The following is an 18,807-nucleotide window of genomic DNA, read 5'->3' on the forward strand; positions in this document are numbered from 1 at the left end:
CTCACCAAGTATACGCATAATACCAAGCAATGCCAAACTAGAATCAATATACAAATGTAATGGATACAAATGACTTTGTCCACAGGCAAACATGGGGCTCAAGCAGAAAACCGACATCGAACACTACAGGAACAAAGTGCGCCAGAAAGCCAAGAGGAAAGGCTACTGTGATTTCCCCATCACAGACAATGGCATCCACCCATTCAACCCCAGAGAGAGGCACAGTAGGCCTGAGATGGCAAAGGAGCCAATGACTGCTGAGGAGAAGAGGGCCTCCTATGCAGGATGCCACATCAGGAGGTGGGGGAGCATCCACATTATGTAGTATGCCGAGAGACATACAGTATGCTATACAGGAAGCATTCATTTCATGTTTGAGTGGATGTTCAGTGGGCGTTCAGTGTATGCAGATCCACTGATTTAAAAGTCACTTTTCAAAATGCCTGTGCTGCAGCACCGGTGCCTTTTCTGGGCGAGAGTATCTGCTGACGTGTTTAGTAACTGTTTAGTAACTGTCTGAATTTTTCCGGTAAGGGAGCAGTTGTAAGTCCATTTTGTAAGTCCAGGTGTTCAGTTTAAACCTGTGCTGCAGCGCAGAGAAATAATTGAATCAGCCCAACTGTAGATGTTTGCAGATGACATTTTTTACTGATGATGATGATATTAATGATGGCTATAATAATGACGATGGCAACTATGATATCCCTACTCCAGGCACCCCCCATCGAGAGAGCCAGCCTACTGGAGTCGTCAGTCCCTGGCCGCCAGCAGCCCTAGCCCCGTGGAGACGGAGATGGACCTGCTGGTCCTCAGGGAGAGGTCCAGGAGAGGCATCCGCAACAGCGGTTATGACGTGAGTCATCACTGACTATCACTGCATCCATGAGACATAGATGTCCTCTAATGTACACCGTACTGCCGATGTAACTGCAGGGAGAATGTCCTAAAATTAACACCGTACTCCTGGAGTCACTGCAGGGGTAAAGGTGGTTGAGCCTAGAAAAGTTCTGGTACTGGGGTGCAATAACCTAGAGAAAACCCTAGGACAAAGCCTTTCCCATTATACCTACCTCTCCCAATCCTCACTTTTAAGCTCCATGGCTGAAATGAAGAGGATTACCTTCAGCCGAACTTTAAAACCTTCATCTAGCGCAGCCTGGGAGCCCATTCTTTATGCTGTCTGAACCTTGCTGAATGTCAATGACAGTGAATATGATTTATAGCCTGTTCAGTGATTTAGATTGGAAATTCGATACCAGTTAATAGCTTTGAATGTTCGGTGCTTTTAAATTGTAAATGGATAACCATGTATGTGTACGATTTGTGTGTGTGTGTATTTTGTCTTCCTGTGAGTCAGGCAGAGCCAGAGACGTTCCAGGAGACCAACGTGGACCGACTGATGTGCTCCCTGGGTTATGGTGGAAGCCATCAGGTCAAAGGTCTCTCGGACTCGTCCACTCTGAGCTCTCAGCCCTCCATCGACGAGGTCCGGCAGCAGATGCATATCCTGCTGGGTAATGCCTTTGGGCTGGCCCCAGACGAGCCCTCGCCTGCCAGCCACCACCACCACCACCACCAACACCCTCACCCCCACCTCCACAGTTCCTACAATCCCAGCCACACCAGCGCTTACTCTGAGGGTGTGACCAGCGCTCCTGGCACCATGAACCATCCATGCGGAGGAGGCCACCAGCGCGGGTCTGCCTACGGGCCGGAAATCCACCAGTGTAGCTTACCCAAACCTGTGAGTGCATTGATTAGACTGTGCAATGTAAAGCAAATGATTTGGAATGACGCATTGGTGTACGTGTGCTCTTGTAGAATTGCTTATGATGGTGCTTCAAGCAAAAATCCTGAATGCTACTGTAGAAAGTCAAGATGTGTCGAGAGAGTAGCTGCACAGTACATATGTTTAAACACCCACACACTGATTTAACTATGTTGTGTGTGTGTGTGTGTGTGTGTGTGTGTGTGTGTGTGTGTGTGTGTGTGTGTGTGTGTGTGTGTGTGTGTGTGTGTGTGTGTGTGTGTGTGTGTGTGTGTGTGTGTGTGTTGTGCTTGGTGCTGCAGGGCTTCAGGTTCACTCAGCTTCCTGACATGGGCGTTGGACCCCCACCTCCTCTGATACCCTCCAGGCCTGGACCCCCTACCGGGACCTCAATGAGGCTGTACGAACCCCCCCCCTCCTTCTCCCATTCAACACTCCTCTAGCTGTTAGAAAGACAGTAAACTGATGAAAATAACATTAATTCTGATTTATTCACATCCCCCCCAATGCTAAACATGCCCAACCTATTTTTTTTTAAATATATTTTTTTAAGTCTACTTAACTTGTGCACTGTGTATCCTTGTAGGTCATCCCCCATCTTTTTTTTAAATCTACCGCTTAATAAAGGGAAACGGAGAAAAAAAATGTCAACTTCATATTCATCACTCCAGCACCATCCCAAAGTCAACATATGTGAAAATGGCCCATTTCTATGTTTTGTAGTTAAAAAGATAGAGGAAGATAAGCGTTTCCTATGACGCTTAGATAAGCGTGTCCAAACTCGTGTGAGTTTGATCAGTTTTAGAGTAGTTACTACTAATTGCCTGCTAATTGGTTGATGATGTCATTAGAAACACTTGTCTTTCTTTATATTTTTTCTACAAAACATAGAAATGGGCCATTTTCACATAATCTGTTGGTGTTGATGTTGGGATGGTGCTAGAGATGATGAATATGAAGTTGAAAATTGTTCAGTTTAAGTCCTTTGGCTTTAGATGTCATACAGTGCATGCATTGTGTTGTAATTCTACTCTGCGCTGTACTTTTTCCCGCATTATTTAAAACAAACAGCATCTTCATTTGAATGCCTTGACTGTTACTAGGTTTGCGCATGAGGTTTACAGGCCACCCAGTGGTGAGATGTATGAATTACAAGGCTTTTGTCTTTGTTTCCCCTTCTGCAGTTCTTCACCGGATATCAGCCTGAAGCCTCGTGTTTCCGAGGCCTCTGAGATGCAGAGTCAGCACAATGGTGCCCCCTATCTGCCTATCAACAGAGCGCCCTTCCCTGCTGTTACTGTTGACCAGTCCATGACCAGCTACTCAGGTCAGAATAATAAATAGTATATATATATATATATTATGACTAGTAAATGTATACGTATATACATGTAAATGTGTATATATAATATACATAAGGCATATGTATACCCTTCTCTGTCAAATTGCTTCAGTTCACTCATTCAAGCCTCTGATTGGCAAAACACTGCTTATCTCGTACAGGAAACCCAATGACAGGAGTCTACGCCATATCAGCCAACCGCCCTGGTTACTCAGACTACTTTGTCATGCCTCCACCAGCGTCGTATGGAAGCCCATCCTGGATGTCCTACCCACCAGAACCCGAGGACATCCCACACCAGTGGAATGATACTGTAAATACTGTTAGTATCTGAACCAGACAATATCCTCTGATATTGTCCCTAGATAACTCTGTTGGTTTGATCTGGATTTATCCTCACTATTTGTCCCTGTTTTACATCAGTCTCTTCTCTTTGCAGAATCCGTGTCATTTAGAAACCATTTGTTGAGATTACATGATCTTTGGAGCTGAGTGGAGACAGCATATATTTCGGTGGGCACACACACTTCGTAACGCAACACTGAATTTTCCGATCAATGGACAGGGTTGTTGTGGCTCATTTCCTCTCATTCCATTTCCTTCTCTTTGTCTTCCAGGTGTCCTTTTGGTTAGGCAGTAGGGCCTCCCTCCCTCACATTGAGTACCCCTGGACTTGAGCACCCCGCCCTGCCCTTCACCCCTGGCCCTGGCTACTGGCCCCTGGCTACTGGCCCCTGGCCTGCCTCCTCAGCCCAGCCAGGCCCTCTCTGCTCTGCTCTCTGAGCCCCAGGTCTCCCAGACCTCACAGCCTCCATGTCAACTGCCACCAGCCAGCAGAGGATGGCCTAGACTAGAGTACAGCAGCACTATCCCCCATGGTAGTGCCACATACAACCTCTACCCTGGTCCACACCATCCAACGACAGGGCTGGCAAAGCTGGACTAACTAACTGTGCTTTTTGATTCTCAAAATTCCTTAATGGACAGAAGACTTGTACCTACTACTGGTGTTTTGTGTGTATTTAAAAAAAAAAACTTAGTCTCTCAGTTTCAGTTGTTGGATATTTGTGTGCTTTGTCGTTTACTTTCATGCTTTACTTCTTTTTAAAAGGGGGAAATAATTGAGTGAGTGTATGTTGTGCGCTCACCTTATTAAAAGGCAAAAGATAAAAAAAAGAAGGAAAAAAAATTGGGAAGGAAGGCTTTGGTGTGAGTGGCTATGTCATTCTGTATTTTTTTAAATGTACTCATGACCTTTACCCAATCAGATTACAGTAAAAAACAAAACAACGGTCACCTGTTCTGTCATTCATATGTTTATGAAGTTTGTCTACTGACCACGATTATGAAAAGATTAATAGAGTCGTATATTGCCGCACACAAATGATCTTACAATAGTTCTTCACGTGTTACGGTTTTGTATTTGGAGATTTTGACTTATATTGGGTCCTATCCTTTTCACTGGACAGAGTAGTAAAGAAGATGGGTGTCGGATGGGCCACAGGTGTGTTGATTAAATATATTATGTAACGTGAAGACATTAATTATTGAAGAGACTTGTGCCAGCCGTGAGAGACAGAGAGAGAGCGAGAGATTTTCTTGTATATTTTGACACCATTTTCTTTAGAAGTTAACTTGCTTTACTGCATTTTTTAATTTGAAGGATGGTCAGATTGCTTTCAATCCTATTTTCTAATTTGTCAAAGGGTACCAACACACATAGTGTAAAACAAATAGCACATTTCGAATGTATTCATGTCGGTGCATATGCTGGTATATGCAAAATTACTCACTCGGTCATAACATAAGCAAAATGATGGATAATTCTATGTTTTACTAGTATTTACTGAGTTTTCAGGATCTCAAAACAAGGAAAACGTGACGGCTAGGGCCCTTTACCATGTACTGTACATGCTACTAGTTCAGTTCATCAGTACAGTTAGGTGTAGATCAACAGCCACCAAAACATGTTACCAGATTGGGCGATGTGTATTACTGCGCTGACATTGCATATCTGATAATGACATAGCGTTGGAAAAGCTTTCACACTTTCTGGAATAATAACAGAATAATAATGTCTAATCAATGTGATATAATAGGAAATAGAAAATACAGTTTGGTCTATCACAATGTAGGTACGACATTAGTTTAGTATGAAAATAGTACTTTCTTAGATAACCTGGCTCTACAAAACTGCAGTATCAATGTGAAGACTTTGTTAAGCATGCAATATTCATATTTGAAATATTAGAAAACATTTTTTTTTTTATTTTACAATTTTTTTGAGCTATACTCAATGATAATGACGCAAATGCAAAGTCAGTATCTAGTCCATTCGTTTGACTGGGTAGGTGTCTTTAAATGGATCTCAACTGTTGCTACCCAGTTTGACAAATGTTATTTGACTATTTTTCTACAAAATTATGAATAAATTATTTTTGGGAGATGTAGTTCCAAACGTTTAAGCCTAATATTCCACAGGAAATATGATGACATTTTAAAAAGCTGAAACGCAAATACCTTTTGAGAATCTATATGATGTGCTCTGTAACACTACCTTCCTTTTCACCTCTACTCATACATTTGTAAAAAATTCCTCTACCAGATTTGACTCACAATAAAGTTTCACTCAACAATGTGGATGAGACTTGAAAAGGAATCATAATGTAGCCTACACATTTAACATCTTGGCCTTTGTCGAGCACAAACAATTTGGTTGGTGCTTGGAATCATCATCATTATCAGTTGTATCGCTAAAAGACAAAAGGTACTCCCGTTTGTTTCAAATAATATCATTGGTATGTTCACCCATATTTCAAGCTAATGAATAGAAAATATGATTGATTAAAAACAGTCAAAAGGAACATAACGAATGAGTTGACACAAGTTGATGCACTGCTGATGCGTCTTTCATCAGACACGTTTCTGAGGTGGAATGTGACGACAGGCCCCTGAGGTTTCTGAAGGCACAGCAGTTTGAATCATGTCATACAGAATGCAGTTGGATGTAGTTATGCAGAATTTGGGTGGAATAAAAACCAATAAATTACAACTTAGAATTTGTTTCTTGTGTGGAACATTACAGTTTTCAACCCTGAATAAAGAATAGCTACGGAAGAGTGAGGTACGTTGAGACATTCTTTATATTCAGCTTCCCTATTTCTACTGTACATACATTTCATGATGTTGTATATCCCTGGAAATAATCAGAATGTATGCAAACATGACCGTTTTGAAAATATAGCTTGTCCAAAAAAGGTGTTCTCTTGAAACAACTTACCCCAGGTATGAGGTAAGTTGAGCATAGGGACAGGGTAAGTTGAGCTGTCTTGGGGTAAGTGGGTGATGGTGTCCTGTGACAGTGGGTGATGGTGTCCTGTGACAGTGGGTGATGGTGTCCTGTGACAGTGGGTGATGGTGTCCTGTGACAGTGGGTGATGGTGTCCTGTGACAGTGGGTGATGGTGTTGGTAGGTCAAATGCGAATGAATGGAATGGGGTTGTGGTATATTGCACATCATAAATGTCGACCAACATTCGGATATAGATCTCTCTGTTCAATATCACTTACCCTTCCATTTCACATTTTTAACATTTAGCAGACACTCTTATCCAGAGCGGCTTACAAGAACAATTAGGCTTAAGTGCCTTGCTCAATAGCACTTCGGCAGATTTTTCACCTAGTTGGCTCGGGATTCAAATCTTATCCCACCCCAACTCAACTTACCCCAAGACAAACATTTGGACTATATTGGCCCACACAGCTACAAAAATGGACATTCATGCTAGGTTTAGAACCTCATATTGTAGCTTATAGAGACCCCAACCGATGTACATCTACTTTGGTTTAGATACAAGCATCATGAAACCTATAACACAATGTAACACAATATTGAATTGACTTTGTGAAAATCTTTTTTATTTTTTAAATGACCTAACTTGCTTACCACTTTTTCCATGTGTTTTCTTCCTTCACAGACTCCATGAAATGATGACCTCTTCCTAAATATTTGGTCACATGATTCATTTTGTGTATGGTTTCCCAGAAACAAGGGGTGGCTCAACTAATCCCTTTGGCTCAATTTACCCTGCTCTCCCCTACTGTAGAAACCTGCATGTGAGGGAGGTGTCTGACATTTTCAGTGTTTGACATTTTCTACTAAGTTCACGGAATAAATGTCAGGGTCTCACAGTCATCTAACGTGCATTGTTCCCATTGTGTAAAGAGCAGAACTTCCCCAGTGTGAAACTAATTTGACCAGTGACATTGGAGTATTAAACAAAGACTGTTCAAGGACTTTTCTTGACTGGACTTTTCAATGATCACTGAATCCCACGTCATGGTCCTTGACTTTTTTTGGGTGAGGGAACGCAACAACAAAAAAGTAAATGAACTAGGTATCATTATAGAACAGGACTCGCAAAACCCTCTTCCTGGAGATCTATCCTCCTGTAGGTTTTCACTTCAACCCCAGTTATAACTAAACATAATACATTTTATAAACCAGCTAATTATTAGAATCGGGTGTACTAGATGTGTGTTGGAATGAAAACCTATAGGATGGTAGCTCTCCAGAAACAGGGTTGGAGAGCCCTGTTATTTAATATGCACAACATGCATCCTCCAATTGCAACGTCTGCCTATGCCCACACATATTGTCTCAAGAAAAGCATATATTTTTAATACCCTCAAACACAGGCATACCTAATTTTAAAATAGGCCATCATCACTGTCAATGGGGAATGGTAATTATTTTCGTTTTATCGGTGAAACTGCATCTGCATGCCAATCATTTTCAGGGGAATAGCCTATGCATTTCGATATTCCTGAATTAGTATTTCGTGAGCGAATTCGAACAGATTATGTTAACGAACTATTAGCCTGTCTTGTATTTTGTCTCAATCAAAGCATAAATCCTGCCAAGTGGCGCGCTCTATTGAGTTTTGGCGCATGATATTTATTTCGGTGACTATTCAGCTTCAGCTAACCTACAATCTCATTAGAACCGACGAGGTGTTATTTGTTTCCGGTAACAATAACATTATAGGCCTACTACTGTATGCTATGCTATTATATTCGGTTCTGTTATGTAAAATACTCATGATTCGTTATGTCATCTCCCATAGACAGATTCTCGTGGACATGAAACAGCGAGGCAATCAGTCAGTAATTCAGCTCTGATCGATATTTTCTCCATTGTGCGAAGTGACCATCTTCTATTTGTAATAATAAGAATACGTGATGAGTAGGAGAACTACTAGGCGTAGGCAACAGATCTTGATGAGTGCTATTTTAAACGATTGGAGCGCCCTTCGTGGTATTGATAGGACAGCACCAGGATCGCACAGTGATGTTGAAGAAGTTGAACCAACTTGTTGTGCTTAAGAATAGCTGAATGTTAGGAAAAATATATAATTTGTCTTAAACCCTAATAGGCCTACGACTACCTGGTATAGCTATTTGTAGGCTATAACCTAATGTTAATACAAGCACGTGTAACGTTACCTTTATATCATTGCACTGCGAGGAGAGCTTTAGTTGTTATAGCCTTTTCATTGTATTGTGTAGCTAACACTACACTGTATCAAAAATAAACTTTTATTTGATTAGCTTGAACATATGGTTACAATATACCCGATTGCAGAATAAAATAAAACAGAGAGATGAACTACCAATTCATAGACTGTATTTGCATAAATGTTATCAACAAATCAATTGAACAAGAAGTGAACATAAATCGTTACTACATAGAATTGCAGGAAAGTCGCTGTAAAAACAGACATACAATCCAGCTTTTGCTGTGGTGTATTCATGCGTCTCAATAAGCTTCTTTTTTTTAAAAACCTCCATTCTGATTGATTAAAGTGGTCAATCCTTATACAGGCCTCAGCAGTGCACACAAGTAGCCTATAGTTCAGCATAATTCTCGCCACTGCCAGAGACAAGACAGGGAAGAAACCACCGTTTACTGTGCCTCTAGGCTGTTATGCACATTTATTTGGTTTGACATTCTATCTTTTTTAATTGATTTTCTGTGGTAATTAAATATAATCTATTTAGAATGGATCAGAATTATTTTTTTTACCAGCTCGGTGTATTCTCAAATTCAAGAAGGTGAAGGAGTGCCCGGCAGCACTCCACCCCTGGTTAAGATACACTTCCGTTTTAGGGACATAAATCCATATGAGATCTAAAGTAACATGAGATGAGTTTAGCTTTTAGATCCAGATTGTCAGTAAGCCTGAAAGTAAACCAAAGAGTCTCGATCAGGTGTTTTATTTTTCTACTCTCAAGGCATAAAGCCCGTAAAACATGGGGTCAAAACACTCAGCTCAAAACACACTCAGCTCAAAACACACTCAGCTCAAAACACACTCAGCTTGTTGTAAAAGTGTGATCATTAAGTGGCAGTTCTCTTGTATTTCCATAAGGGGGAGGCAGAATTCCTCTAAAGCATTAAGGTTTCATCCTCCTCTCCTTTTGCAAAACCTTTCTTGCATTAATGGAGGTCGAGATGCTATTTTCCTCCCATGATGCCTCTGGATTTCTTCTCAAACACATTATAGTGTTATCCAGACATGGCTCTTGTCTAATGTTCCCGCCCAGCGGGCAACACTGGTTGGAATGACATCATTGCTTGCTCTTTATCTTACTGCTGCTGAGACAACCCTGTTCAACAACAACACCATACCCAGGTAACCCATCCCCTGCGGCTCTGGATCTGATGTCCCTACCTGCCAAGGTGTCTGTCACATCTCATCTCCCTGACCGTGGAACAAGCCCCAGGCAGCGATGCAGTGACAAAAACAATCCCCTCTTCACCACATTGTTTTGATCTGTTTCTTCCTCTCTCCTACTGAGGTAGTCAACACACAGAGCACAGCCTCCAGGACCACTGCTTCTGCAAAAGCAATGGGATTATATCCGACTTTAATAACAGGGTGTCTCTAAATCAGTGGAGGCTACTGGGGGGAGGACGGCTCATAACAATGGCTGGAATGGAGTCGTCCTCCCCTCAGCAGCCTCCACTGCTCTCAATCCCTGATAGCTAGATAGTTTTGCTTGATCTACATCTGGTTGTCATGATGGATCCATACTACCCCTGAACTGGACCAAACTACGCACACAGAAGTTTAAATCATTAATGAATTAACCACCACAATGGCAACATTGAGGACACACCTACTCATGTAAGGGTTTTTCTTTAAATGTACTAATTTCTACGTTGTAGAATAATAGGGAAGACATCAAAACTATAAAATAACATATGGAATCATGTAGTAATCAAAAAAAGTGTTACTTTTCAAATTCTTCAAAGTAGCCACCCTTTGCCTTGATGACAGCTTTGCACACTCTTGACATTATATCAACAAGCTTCACCTGGAATGCTTTTCCAGCAGTCTTGAATGAGTTCCCACATATGCTGAGCACTTGTTGGTTACTTTTCCTTCACTCTGTGTCCAGCTCATCCCTAACCATCTCAATTGGGTTGAGGTCAGGTGATTGTGGAGGCCAGGTCATCTGATGCAGCGCTCCATCACCCTGCTTAGTCAAATATACCTTACATAGCCTGGGGTGGGTTTTGGGTCATTGTCCTGTTTAAAAACAAATAATAGTCCCACTAAGCGCAAACCAGATGGGATGGCGTATCGCTGCAGAATGCTGTGGTAGCTATGCTGGTTAAGTGTGCCTTGAATTCTAAATAAATCACTGACAGTGTCACCAGCAAAGCACCCCCACACCATCACACCTCCTCCATGATTCACGGTGGGAAACACACATGCGGAGATCATCCGTTCACCTACTCTGCATCTCACAATGACACGGCGGTTTGAAGCACAAATCTCAAATTTGGACTCATCAGACCAAAGGACAGATTTCCACCGGTCTAATGTCCATAGCTCATGTTTCTTGGCCCAAATAAGTCTTCTTCTTATTGGTGTCTTTTAGTAGTGGTTTCTTTGCAGCAATTCGACCATGAAGGCCTGATTCACGCAATCACCTCTGAACAGTTGATGTTGAGATGTGTCTGTTACTTGAACTCTGTGAAGCATTTATTTGGGCTGCAGTTTCTGAGGCTGGTAACTCTAATATGTACCATGTTTTGTGCTGCCACCATGTTGTGTTGCTACCATGTTATTGTTATGTTGTGTTGCGACCATGCTGTGTTGTCATGTGTTGCTGCCTTGCTATGTTGTTGTCTCTCTTTATGTAGTGTTGTGTTGTCTCTCTTGTTATGATGTGTGTTTTGTCCTATATTTATATTGTATTTTTTATTTATTTTTAAATCCCAGGCCCCCGTCCCCGCAGGAGGCCTTTTGCCTTTTGGTAGGCCGTCATTGTAAACAACGATTTGTTCTTAACTGACTTGCCTAGTTAAATAAAGGTTATATAAAATAATGAACATATCTTCTGCAGCAGAGGTAACTCTGGGTCATCCTTTCTTGTGGCGGTCCTCATGAGCCAGTTTCATCATAGCGCTTGATGGGTTTTGCAACGGCACTTGAAGAAACTTTCAAAGTTCTTGACATTTTCCGGACTGACTGACTTTCATGTCTTAAAGTAATGATGGCCTGTTGTTTCTCTTTGCTTATTTGTGACCGACTGGCTGAAATCGGTCTTATGTAGCAATTTTTTTTTTACATTGGATAAAAGAGCTATAAAATGGTATGTCATACACTACAGTTGAGGAGCAATGGGAAAGTTATTATGCTTAGAAAGTTGATAAACTTGTAAACTCACTTTTGAGAAAATGGCCTTTGAATATTTTGGTACTGCTACTGGAGAGCCCTTCATTGTCTACACCCATTCAGCATCACCTATTCACACCCTCTTAAGCTTTAGCCCCACCCATCTCTTTAAGGGTTGATCTGAGCGTTCTTTATTAACAACAGCAGTCAAGCACCCAAGCTAACTTGCTAGCTACCTCCAGACACAAATGAGAGAACAGCTCACTGAACATTACTCACTCTAGCAGAGCTGGTTAGGCTGGTATGTTATGCAGAGCGTTGGTGACTGCAAGTGTGCTGTCAGATTGTCCATTCGTAAGTTCAAAGCGGTTCGCTCTCGGCGTATTCAGAGCGCACACCTGACAATCTGGTCGATGAGTAGAGTTGATCCGAACGTTCTGACCTCACAACAGCAGTCAAGCACCCAAGTTAACTGGCTAACATTGGCTAGCTTGAGATGAGAGAAATGAAAGAACACCCCACTCTCACCATTTTACTCGCCCTAGCAGAGCTGGTTAAACTGTTTTCATGTTATCCAGAGTGTTGGTGACTGCAACTGTGCTGCTGGCAACAATTTAATTCTGCTTTTTTTGCAATTGTTTATTACATTTTTGTTCAGCTAACCACGGTTTGTGGTCATCAGTTATCCTTTAGCTCGAAAATCTATCGCCAGTTTTGTACGGCGCAGTGCAGCGCGGCTCGGAATGGAACATACCGGACCAATTGTTCTCTCCATGTCCCTGGATTTCAACCGCTAACTCTGGACATTCATACCTGGATCTCACAGCTAGCTAGCTGCTTCACAACTGGACTGCCGTCGTTATCTACCCGAAGGAGTTATCCGGCTGGCTCCTCCGTCGCAACGCTACCTGAACGCCCATCTGCGGCCTGCTAACCGTTAGCTGTCTTATCGGCTGCTCTCTGAATAGACAATCGGACAATTTATTTATTTATTTTTATTATTATTATTTATTTTTATTTTTTCTTCTTGGGCCTCTATAACTGTATCTATTTATTTTGTGTTTTTTTTTGTGTGATTTTGATTAATCCCCTCTACCACACGGAACCCCACTAATCTACTGACGGAACGCAAGAGGTGGCTAATAACAGACCTCCATCCTATGCTAGCTTGCTACCGATGGCCTGGCTAGCTGTCTAAATCGCCGTGACGTTCTAGACGACCAATTCTTATTGCTTTTAGTCGCACCCTTATTCTACTCCTCCTCTGTTCCTCTGGTGATGTAGAGGTGAATCCAGGCCCTGCAGTGCCTAGCTCCACTCCTATTCCCCAGGCGCTCTCTTTTGACGACTTCTGTAACCGTAATAGCCTTGGTTTCATGCATTTTAACATTAGAAGCCTCCTCCCTAAGTTTGTTCTATTCACTACTTTAGCACACTCTGCCAAACCGGATGTTCTAGCTGTGTCTGAATCCTGGCTTAGGAAGAACACCAAAAATTCTGAAATTTTATTTCCAAACTACAATGTTTTCAGACAAGATAGAACTGCCAAAGGGGGCGGTGTTGCAATCTACTGCAAAGATAGCCTGCAGAGTTCTGTCCTACTATCCAGGTCTGTACCCAAACAATTTGAACTTCTACTTTTAAAAATCCACCTCTCTAAAAACAAATCTCTCACCGTTGCCGCTTGCTATAGACCACCCTCTGCCCCGAGCTGTGCTCTGGACACCATATGTGAACTGATTGCCCCACATCTATCTTCAGAGCTCGTGCTGCTCGGCGACCTAAACTGGAACATGCTTAACACCCCAGCCATCCTACAATCTAAACTTGATGCCCTCAATCTCACACAAATTATCAATGAACCAACCAGGTACCTCCCCAAAGCCTTAAACACGGGAACCCTCATAGATATCATCCTAACCAACTTGCCCTCTAAATACACCTCTGCTGTCTTCAACCAAGATCTCAGCGATCACTGCCTCATTGCCTGCATCTGTAATGGGTCAGCGGTCAAACGACCTCCACTCATCACTGTCAAACGCTCCCTGAAACACTTCAGCGAGCAGGCCTTTCTAATCGACCTGGCCGGGGTATCCTGGAAGGATATTGATCTCATTTCGTCAGTTGAGGATGCCTGAATATTTTTTTAAAATGCCTTCCTAACCATCTTAAATAAACATGCCCCATTCAAGAAATTTAGAACCAGGAACAGATATAGCCCTTGGTTCTCCCCAGACCTGACTGCCCTTAACCAACACAAAAACATCCTATGGCGTTCTGCATTAGCATCGATCAGCCCCCGTGATATGCAGCTCTTCAGGGAAGCTAGAAACCATTATACACAGGCAGTTAGAAAAGCCAAGGCTAGCTTTTTCAAGCAGAAATTTGCTTCCTGCAACACTAACTCAAAAAAGTTCTGGGACACTGTAAAGTCCATGGAGAATAAGAAAACACCTCCTCCCAGCTGCCCACTGCACTGAAGATAGGAAACACTGTCACCACTGATTAATCCAATAATTTTTCTACGGCTGGCCATGGTTTCCACCTGGCTACTCCTACCCCGGTCAACAGCACTGCACCCCCCACAGCAACTCGCCCAAGCCTTCCCATTTCTCCTTCTCCCAAATCCGTTCAGCTGATGTTCTGAAAGAGCTGCAAAATCTGGACCCCTACAAATTAGCCGGGCTAGACAATCTGGACCCTTTCTTTCTAAAATTATCTGCCGAAATTGTTGCCACCCCTATTACTAGCCTGTTCAACCTCTCTTTCGTGTCGTCTGAGATTCACAAAGATTGGAAAGCAGCTGCGGTCATCCCCCTCTTCAAAGGGGGACACACTCTTGACCCAAACTGCTACAGACCTATATCTATCCTACCATGCCTTTCTAAGGTCTTCGAAAGCCAAGTCAACAAAACAGATTACCGACCATTTCGAATCTCACCATACCTTCTCTGCTATGCAATCTGGTTTCAGAGCTGGTCATGGGTGCACCTCAGCCACGCTCAAGGTCCTAAACGATATCTTAAACGCCATCGATAAGAAACATTACTGTGCAGCCGTATTTATTGATCTGGCCAAGGCTTTCGACTCTGTCAATCACCACATCCTCATCGGCAGACTCGACAGCCTTGGATTCTCAAATGATTGCCTCGCCTGGTTCACCAACTACTTCTCTGATAGAGTTCAGTGTGTCAAATCGGAGGGTCTGCTGTCCGGACCTCTGGCAGTCTCTATGGGGGTGCCACAGGTTTCAATTCTTGGACCTACTCTCTTCTCTGTATACATCAATGAGGTCGCTCTTGCTGCTGGTGAGTCTCTGATCCACCTCTACGCAGACGACACCATTCTGTATACTTCTGGCCCTTCTTTGGACACTGTGTTAACAACCCTCCAGGCAAGCTTCAATGCCATAAAACTCTCCTTCCGTGGCCTCCAATTGCCCTTAAATACAAGTAAAACTAAATGCATGCTCTTCAACCGATCGCTACCTGCACCTACCCGCCTGTCCAACATCACTACTCTGGACGGCTCTGACTTAGAATACGTGGACAACTACAAATACTTAGGTGTCTGGTTAGACTGTAAACTCTCCTTCCAGACCCATATCAAACATCTCCAATTGAAAGTTAAATCTAGAATTGGCTTCCTATTTCGCAACAAAGCAAAGCATCCTTCACTCATGCTGCCAAACATACCCTTGTAAAACTGACCATCCTACCAGTCCTCGACTTTGGCGATGTCATTTACAAAATAGCCTCCAATACCCTACTCAACAAATTGGATGCAGTCTATCACAATGCAATCCGTTTTGTCACCAAAGCCCCATATACTACCCACCATTGCGACCTGTACGCTCTCGTTGGCTGGCCCTCGCTTCATACTCGTCGCCGAACCCACTGACTCCATGTAATCTACAAGACCCTGCTCGGTAAAGTCCCCCCTTATCTCAGCTCGCTGGTCACCATAGCATCTCCCACCTGTAGCACACGCTCCAGCAGGTATATCTCTCTAGTCACCCCCAAAACCAATTCTTTCTTTGGCTGCCTCTCCTTCCAGTTCTCTGCTGCCAATGACTGGAACAAACTACAAAAATCTCTGAAACTGGAAACACTTATCTCCCTCACTAGCTTTAAGCACCAACTGTCAGAGCAGCTCATAGATTACCGCACCTGTACATAGCCCACCTATAATTTAGCCCAAACAACTACCTCTTTCCCTACTGTATTTAATTTATTTATTTATTTTGCTCCTTTGCACCCCATTATTTTTATTTCTACTTTGCACATTCTTCCATTGCAAATCTACCATTCCAGTGTTTTACTTGCTATATTGTACTTACTTTGCCACCATGGCCTTTTTTTGCCTTTACCTCCCTTATCTCACCTCATTTGCTCACATCGTATATAGACTTGTTTCTACTGTATTATTGACTGTATGTTTGTTTTACTCCATGTGTAACTCTGTGTCGTTGTATGTGTCGAACTGCTTTGCTTTATCTTGGCCAGGTAGCAATTGTAAATGAGAACTTGTTCTCAACTTGCCTACCTGGTTAAATAAAGGTGAAATAAATAAAATATTCAACGGGTGTTGAGCGTTCATAAATTAATGAGTTTTTCTTCTGCTCTGGCACACTCAGACGAGAGTGCTCTGAAATCGGAGTAGATTGCCAGACTGAATTTACGAACACACCCGAAATGGTTACTTACATAGTGGAGCCTTTTGTTAGGACAATTAACCATAATCCCAATTCATGACGTTACTACCCTATGTCAAAATTAGAAATGTTTTATATATGAAAATGTAGCTACTGTAGCTAGACTATCTTACCCGTGGTCTGAAATCGGAGTAGATAGTCAGAGCAATTTTACCAGCTAAGTTTCGTCGCAGTGACATTCTATTGAAATTGATACTTTCATTGATGAGTCTTTTCTTTAGACATGTAGCTAGCCAGCTAAACAATGAAACATAATTCCAACTCATGATGTTACTACCCTGCATGAATCTGCAGGTAGCTAACCAACCAGGTTCAATGCTAGCTAGTTAACATTAGGCTATAGCTAGCTAAGTAAATGGCTCTGAGATACGAATAATACGATAATACACGTAACTTTAGCTAGCAAGCCAGCCAGCTAACGTTAGCTAGCTAGATAACAGTACACTTTAACTTGAAATGAAACCAACTTCGTCAAAATTAGAAACGTGTAATATCTGAAAATGTAGCTAGCTAGACTAACTTACCCGTCACCCATCATGATTGGACACTTCTCCCTATCACGGATGCCATGGTTGCCATTAGTTTGAAGATGTAATCAGGTGTTTTATCCATCTCCTTAGCTATCATACTCCAATTCCACTGATTTCAAAACTCGGTCCTCCAGAAAGTGGAGAGCAACACTTTGCAGTTCTACTAAGCAATATATATATATTTTAAAAGCCGTGTTAGACAGGATTACCTACACATACTAACCGGCTCAAATAGACAGAAGCGTGCTATATGGCAGTCCAATCCAAACTCATCCCCCGGCATGTCCAGCCCACTCATTATCTCAGCCAAGCATTGTTAGTGGGAAGGTTGCTGACTTTTTCTGTGGCTAAACTAACTAGGCTCGTAAATGTACAATTTTATTTGTATTTACAGATGGCATACACGTTTGTTATTAAGGCACATGAAAGTTCACATGTTCCAGAAGGCTTTGCTGCCAAAAAAAAAACATTTTGATTTTTTTTTAAAGAAGAAAAGATTACGTTCAAATGGCTCTCGTGTGAAGTATTGACCCATGACATACGCCTAGTTTCCTGAAACGGGTCACACTAGAGCTGTTCTTGCCATAATAAGGACTTTGTCTTCTGTATACCACCCCTATCTTGTCAGAACACAACTGATTGGTTCAAACGCAGGAAAGAAATTCCCCTAATTAACTTTTAACAAGGCACACCTGTTAATTGAAATGCATTCCAGGTGACTATCTCATGAAGCTGGTTGAGAGAATGCCAAGATTGTGCAAAGCTGTCATCAAGGCAAAGGGTGGCTACTTTGAAGAATCTAAAATCTAAAATATATTTAGATTTGTTTAACACTTTTTTCGTTAGTACATGATTCCAAATGTGCTATTTCATAGTTTTGATATCTTCACTATTATTCTACAATTTAGAAAATAGTAAGAATAAAAACACTGGAATGAGTAGGTGTGTCCAAACTTTTGACTGTTACTCTATATAAAAAAATATTTGATAAAACATTGAATTTGTCCTTTACTGCTATAGCCCATAGAAATGCATTGAGTATCATATTTGTACATGGCAAAACATGTACATGGCAAGACAGTCCATCACATTTATACATGGCAAGACAGTCCAAAAATGTATCATGAAGAATAAGGTTTTGAAATGTCTATCCTATATCTGAGATACAATAGAAACAATTTAGACACACGTTTGGTCACTTTATTCATGGCACTATTTACTCCCTATGCATGTTGTGCCTTCACTCCTGTGAAGCTTGTGTGCGTCATTGAGCAAAACAACCAAAACCCCTTTCAATATTGGTGTCTTATAGCTCAGAAGTACAATGTAGAAAATAGTCCAAATAAAGAAAAACCCTGGAATGAGTAGATGTGTCCAAACTGGTACTGTAGATAGATAATTAGCTTATCAGAACAATACATTTTTCATTGTTCTGTCTTCCAAATGGCCCAAGGACGTGTTACTTTGAATGGAAAAATCTGACAGCTCTCTTTTGTGCTTGCGAAGGATTTTGATTTGAGAATGTTCTGTTTTGTCCTTGGATGGCTTGCCTTGTCTCTTAATCCTTTCACCGCCTGCTGGAGTTGATTTTACACTCAGCTTGGACTGTGCACTTGTCCATCAGATTTGCACAGAACAGCATCTTCAGGCCAGCAGTTTGTGTGTGTGTGTAAATAAGGGCTTGGAGGCCCTTCAGGCAATGCTGGCTCAGCTCCTCTGCCTGGGAGGCCCACTGTAATGAGAGATGTTTAATCGCTTCTTAC

General features: G+C 42.0%; 1 protein-coding gene across 5 annotated transcripts in view; it reads left to right on the plus strand.

The window, feature by feature from the left end:
• The window catches only part of LOC118401010 (UPF0606 protein KIAA1549L-like), a 43,123-nt gene extending 36,896 nt beyond the window's left edge, over positions 1-6,227 (plus strand). For 4 of the 5 annotated variants that reach the window (XM_052474759.1, XM_052474757.1, XM_052474758.1 and 1 more), the window contains 8 exons: positions 86-300; positions 715-853; positions 1,358-1,744; positions 2,071-2,168; positions 2,953-3,095; positions 3,272-3,432; positions 3,550-3,623; positions 3,728-6,227. In XM_052474759.1, the coding sequence (XP_052330719.1) occupies positions 86-300; positions 715-853; positions 1,358-1,744; positions 2,071-2,168; positions 2,953-3,095; positions 3,272-3,432; positions 3,550-3,579 (1,173 nt within the window). In that variant the 3' untranslated portion in view covers positions 3,580-3,623; positions 3,728-6,227. The remainder of the gene's footprint in view (positions 1-85; positions 301-714; positions 854-1,357; positions 1,745-2,070; positions 2,169-2,952; positions 3,096-3,271; positions 3,433-3,549; positions 3,624-3,727) is intronic. The other variant, XM_052474760.1, reaches the window with a different exon arrangement.
• The last annotated feature ends 12,580 nt before the right edge of the window (positions 6,228-18,807 follow it).

The sequence above is a fragment of the Oncorhynchus keta genome, chromosome 22 (assembly GCF_023373465.1).
Source record: "Oncorhynchus keta strain PuntledgeMale-10-30-2019 chromosome 22, Oket_V2, whole genome shotgun sequence".
Taxonomy (NCBI): Eukaryota; Metazoa; Chordata; class Actinopteri; order Salmoniformes; family Salmonidae; genus Oncorhynchus; species Oncorhynchus keta.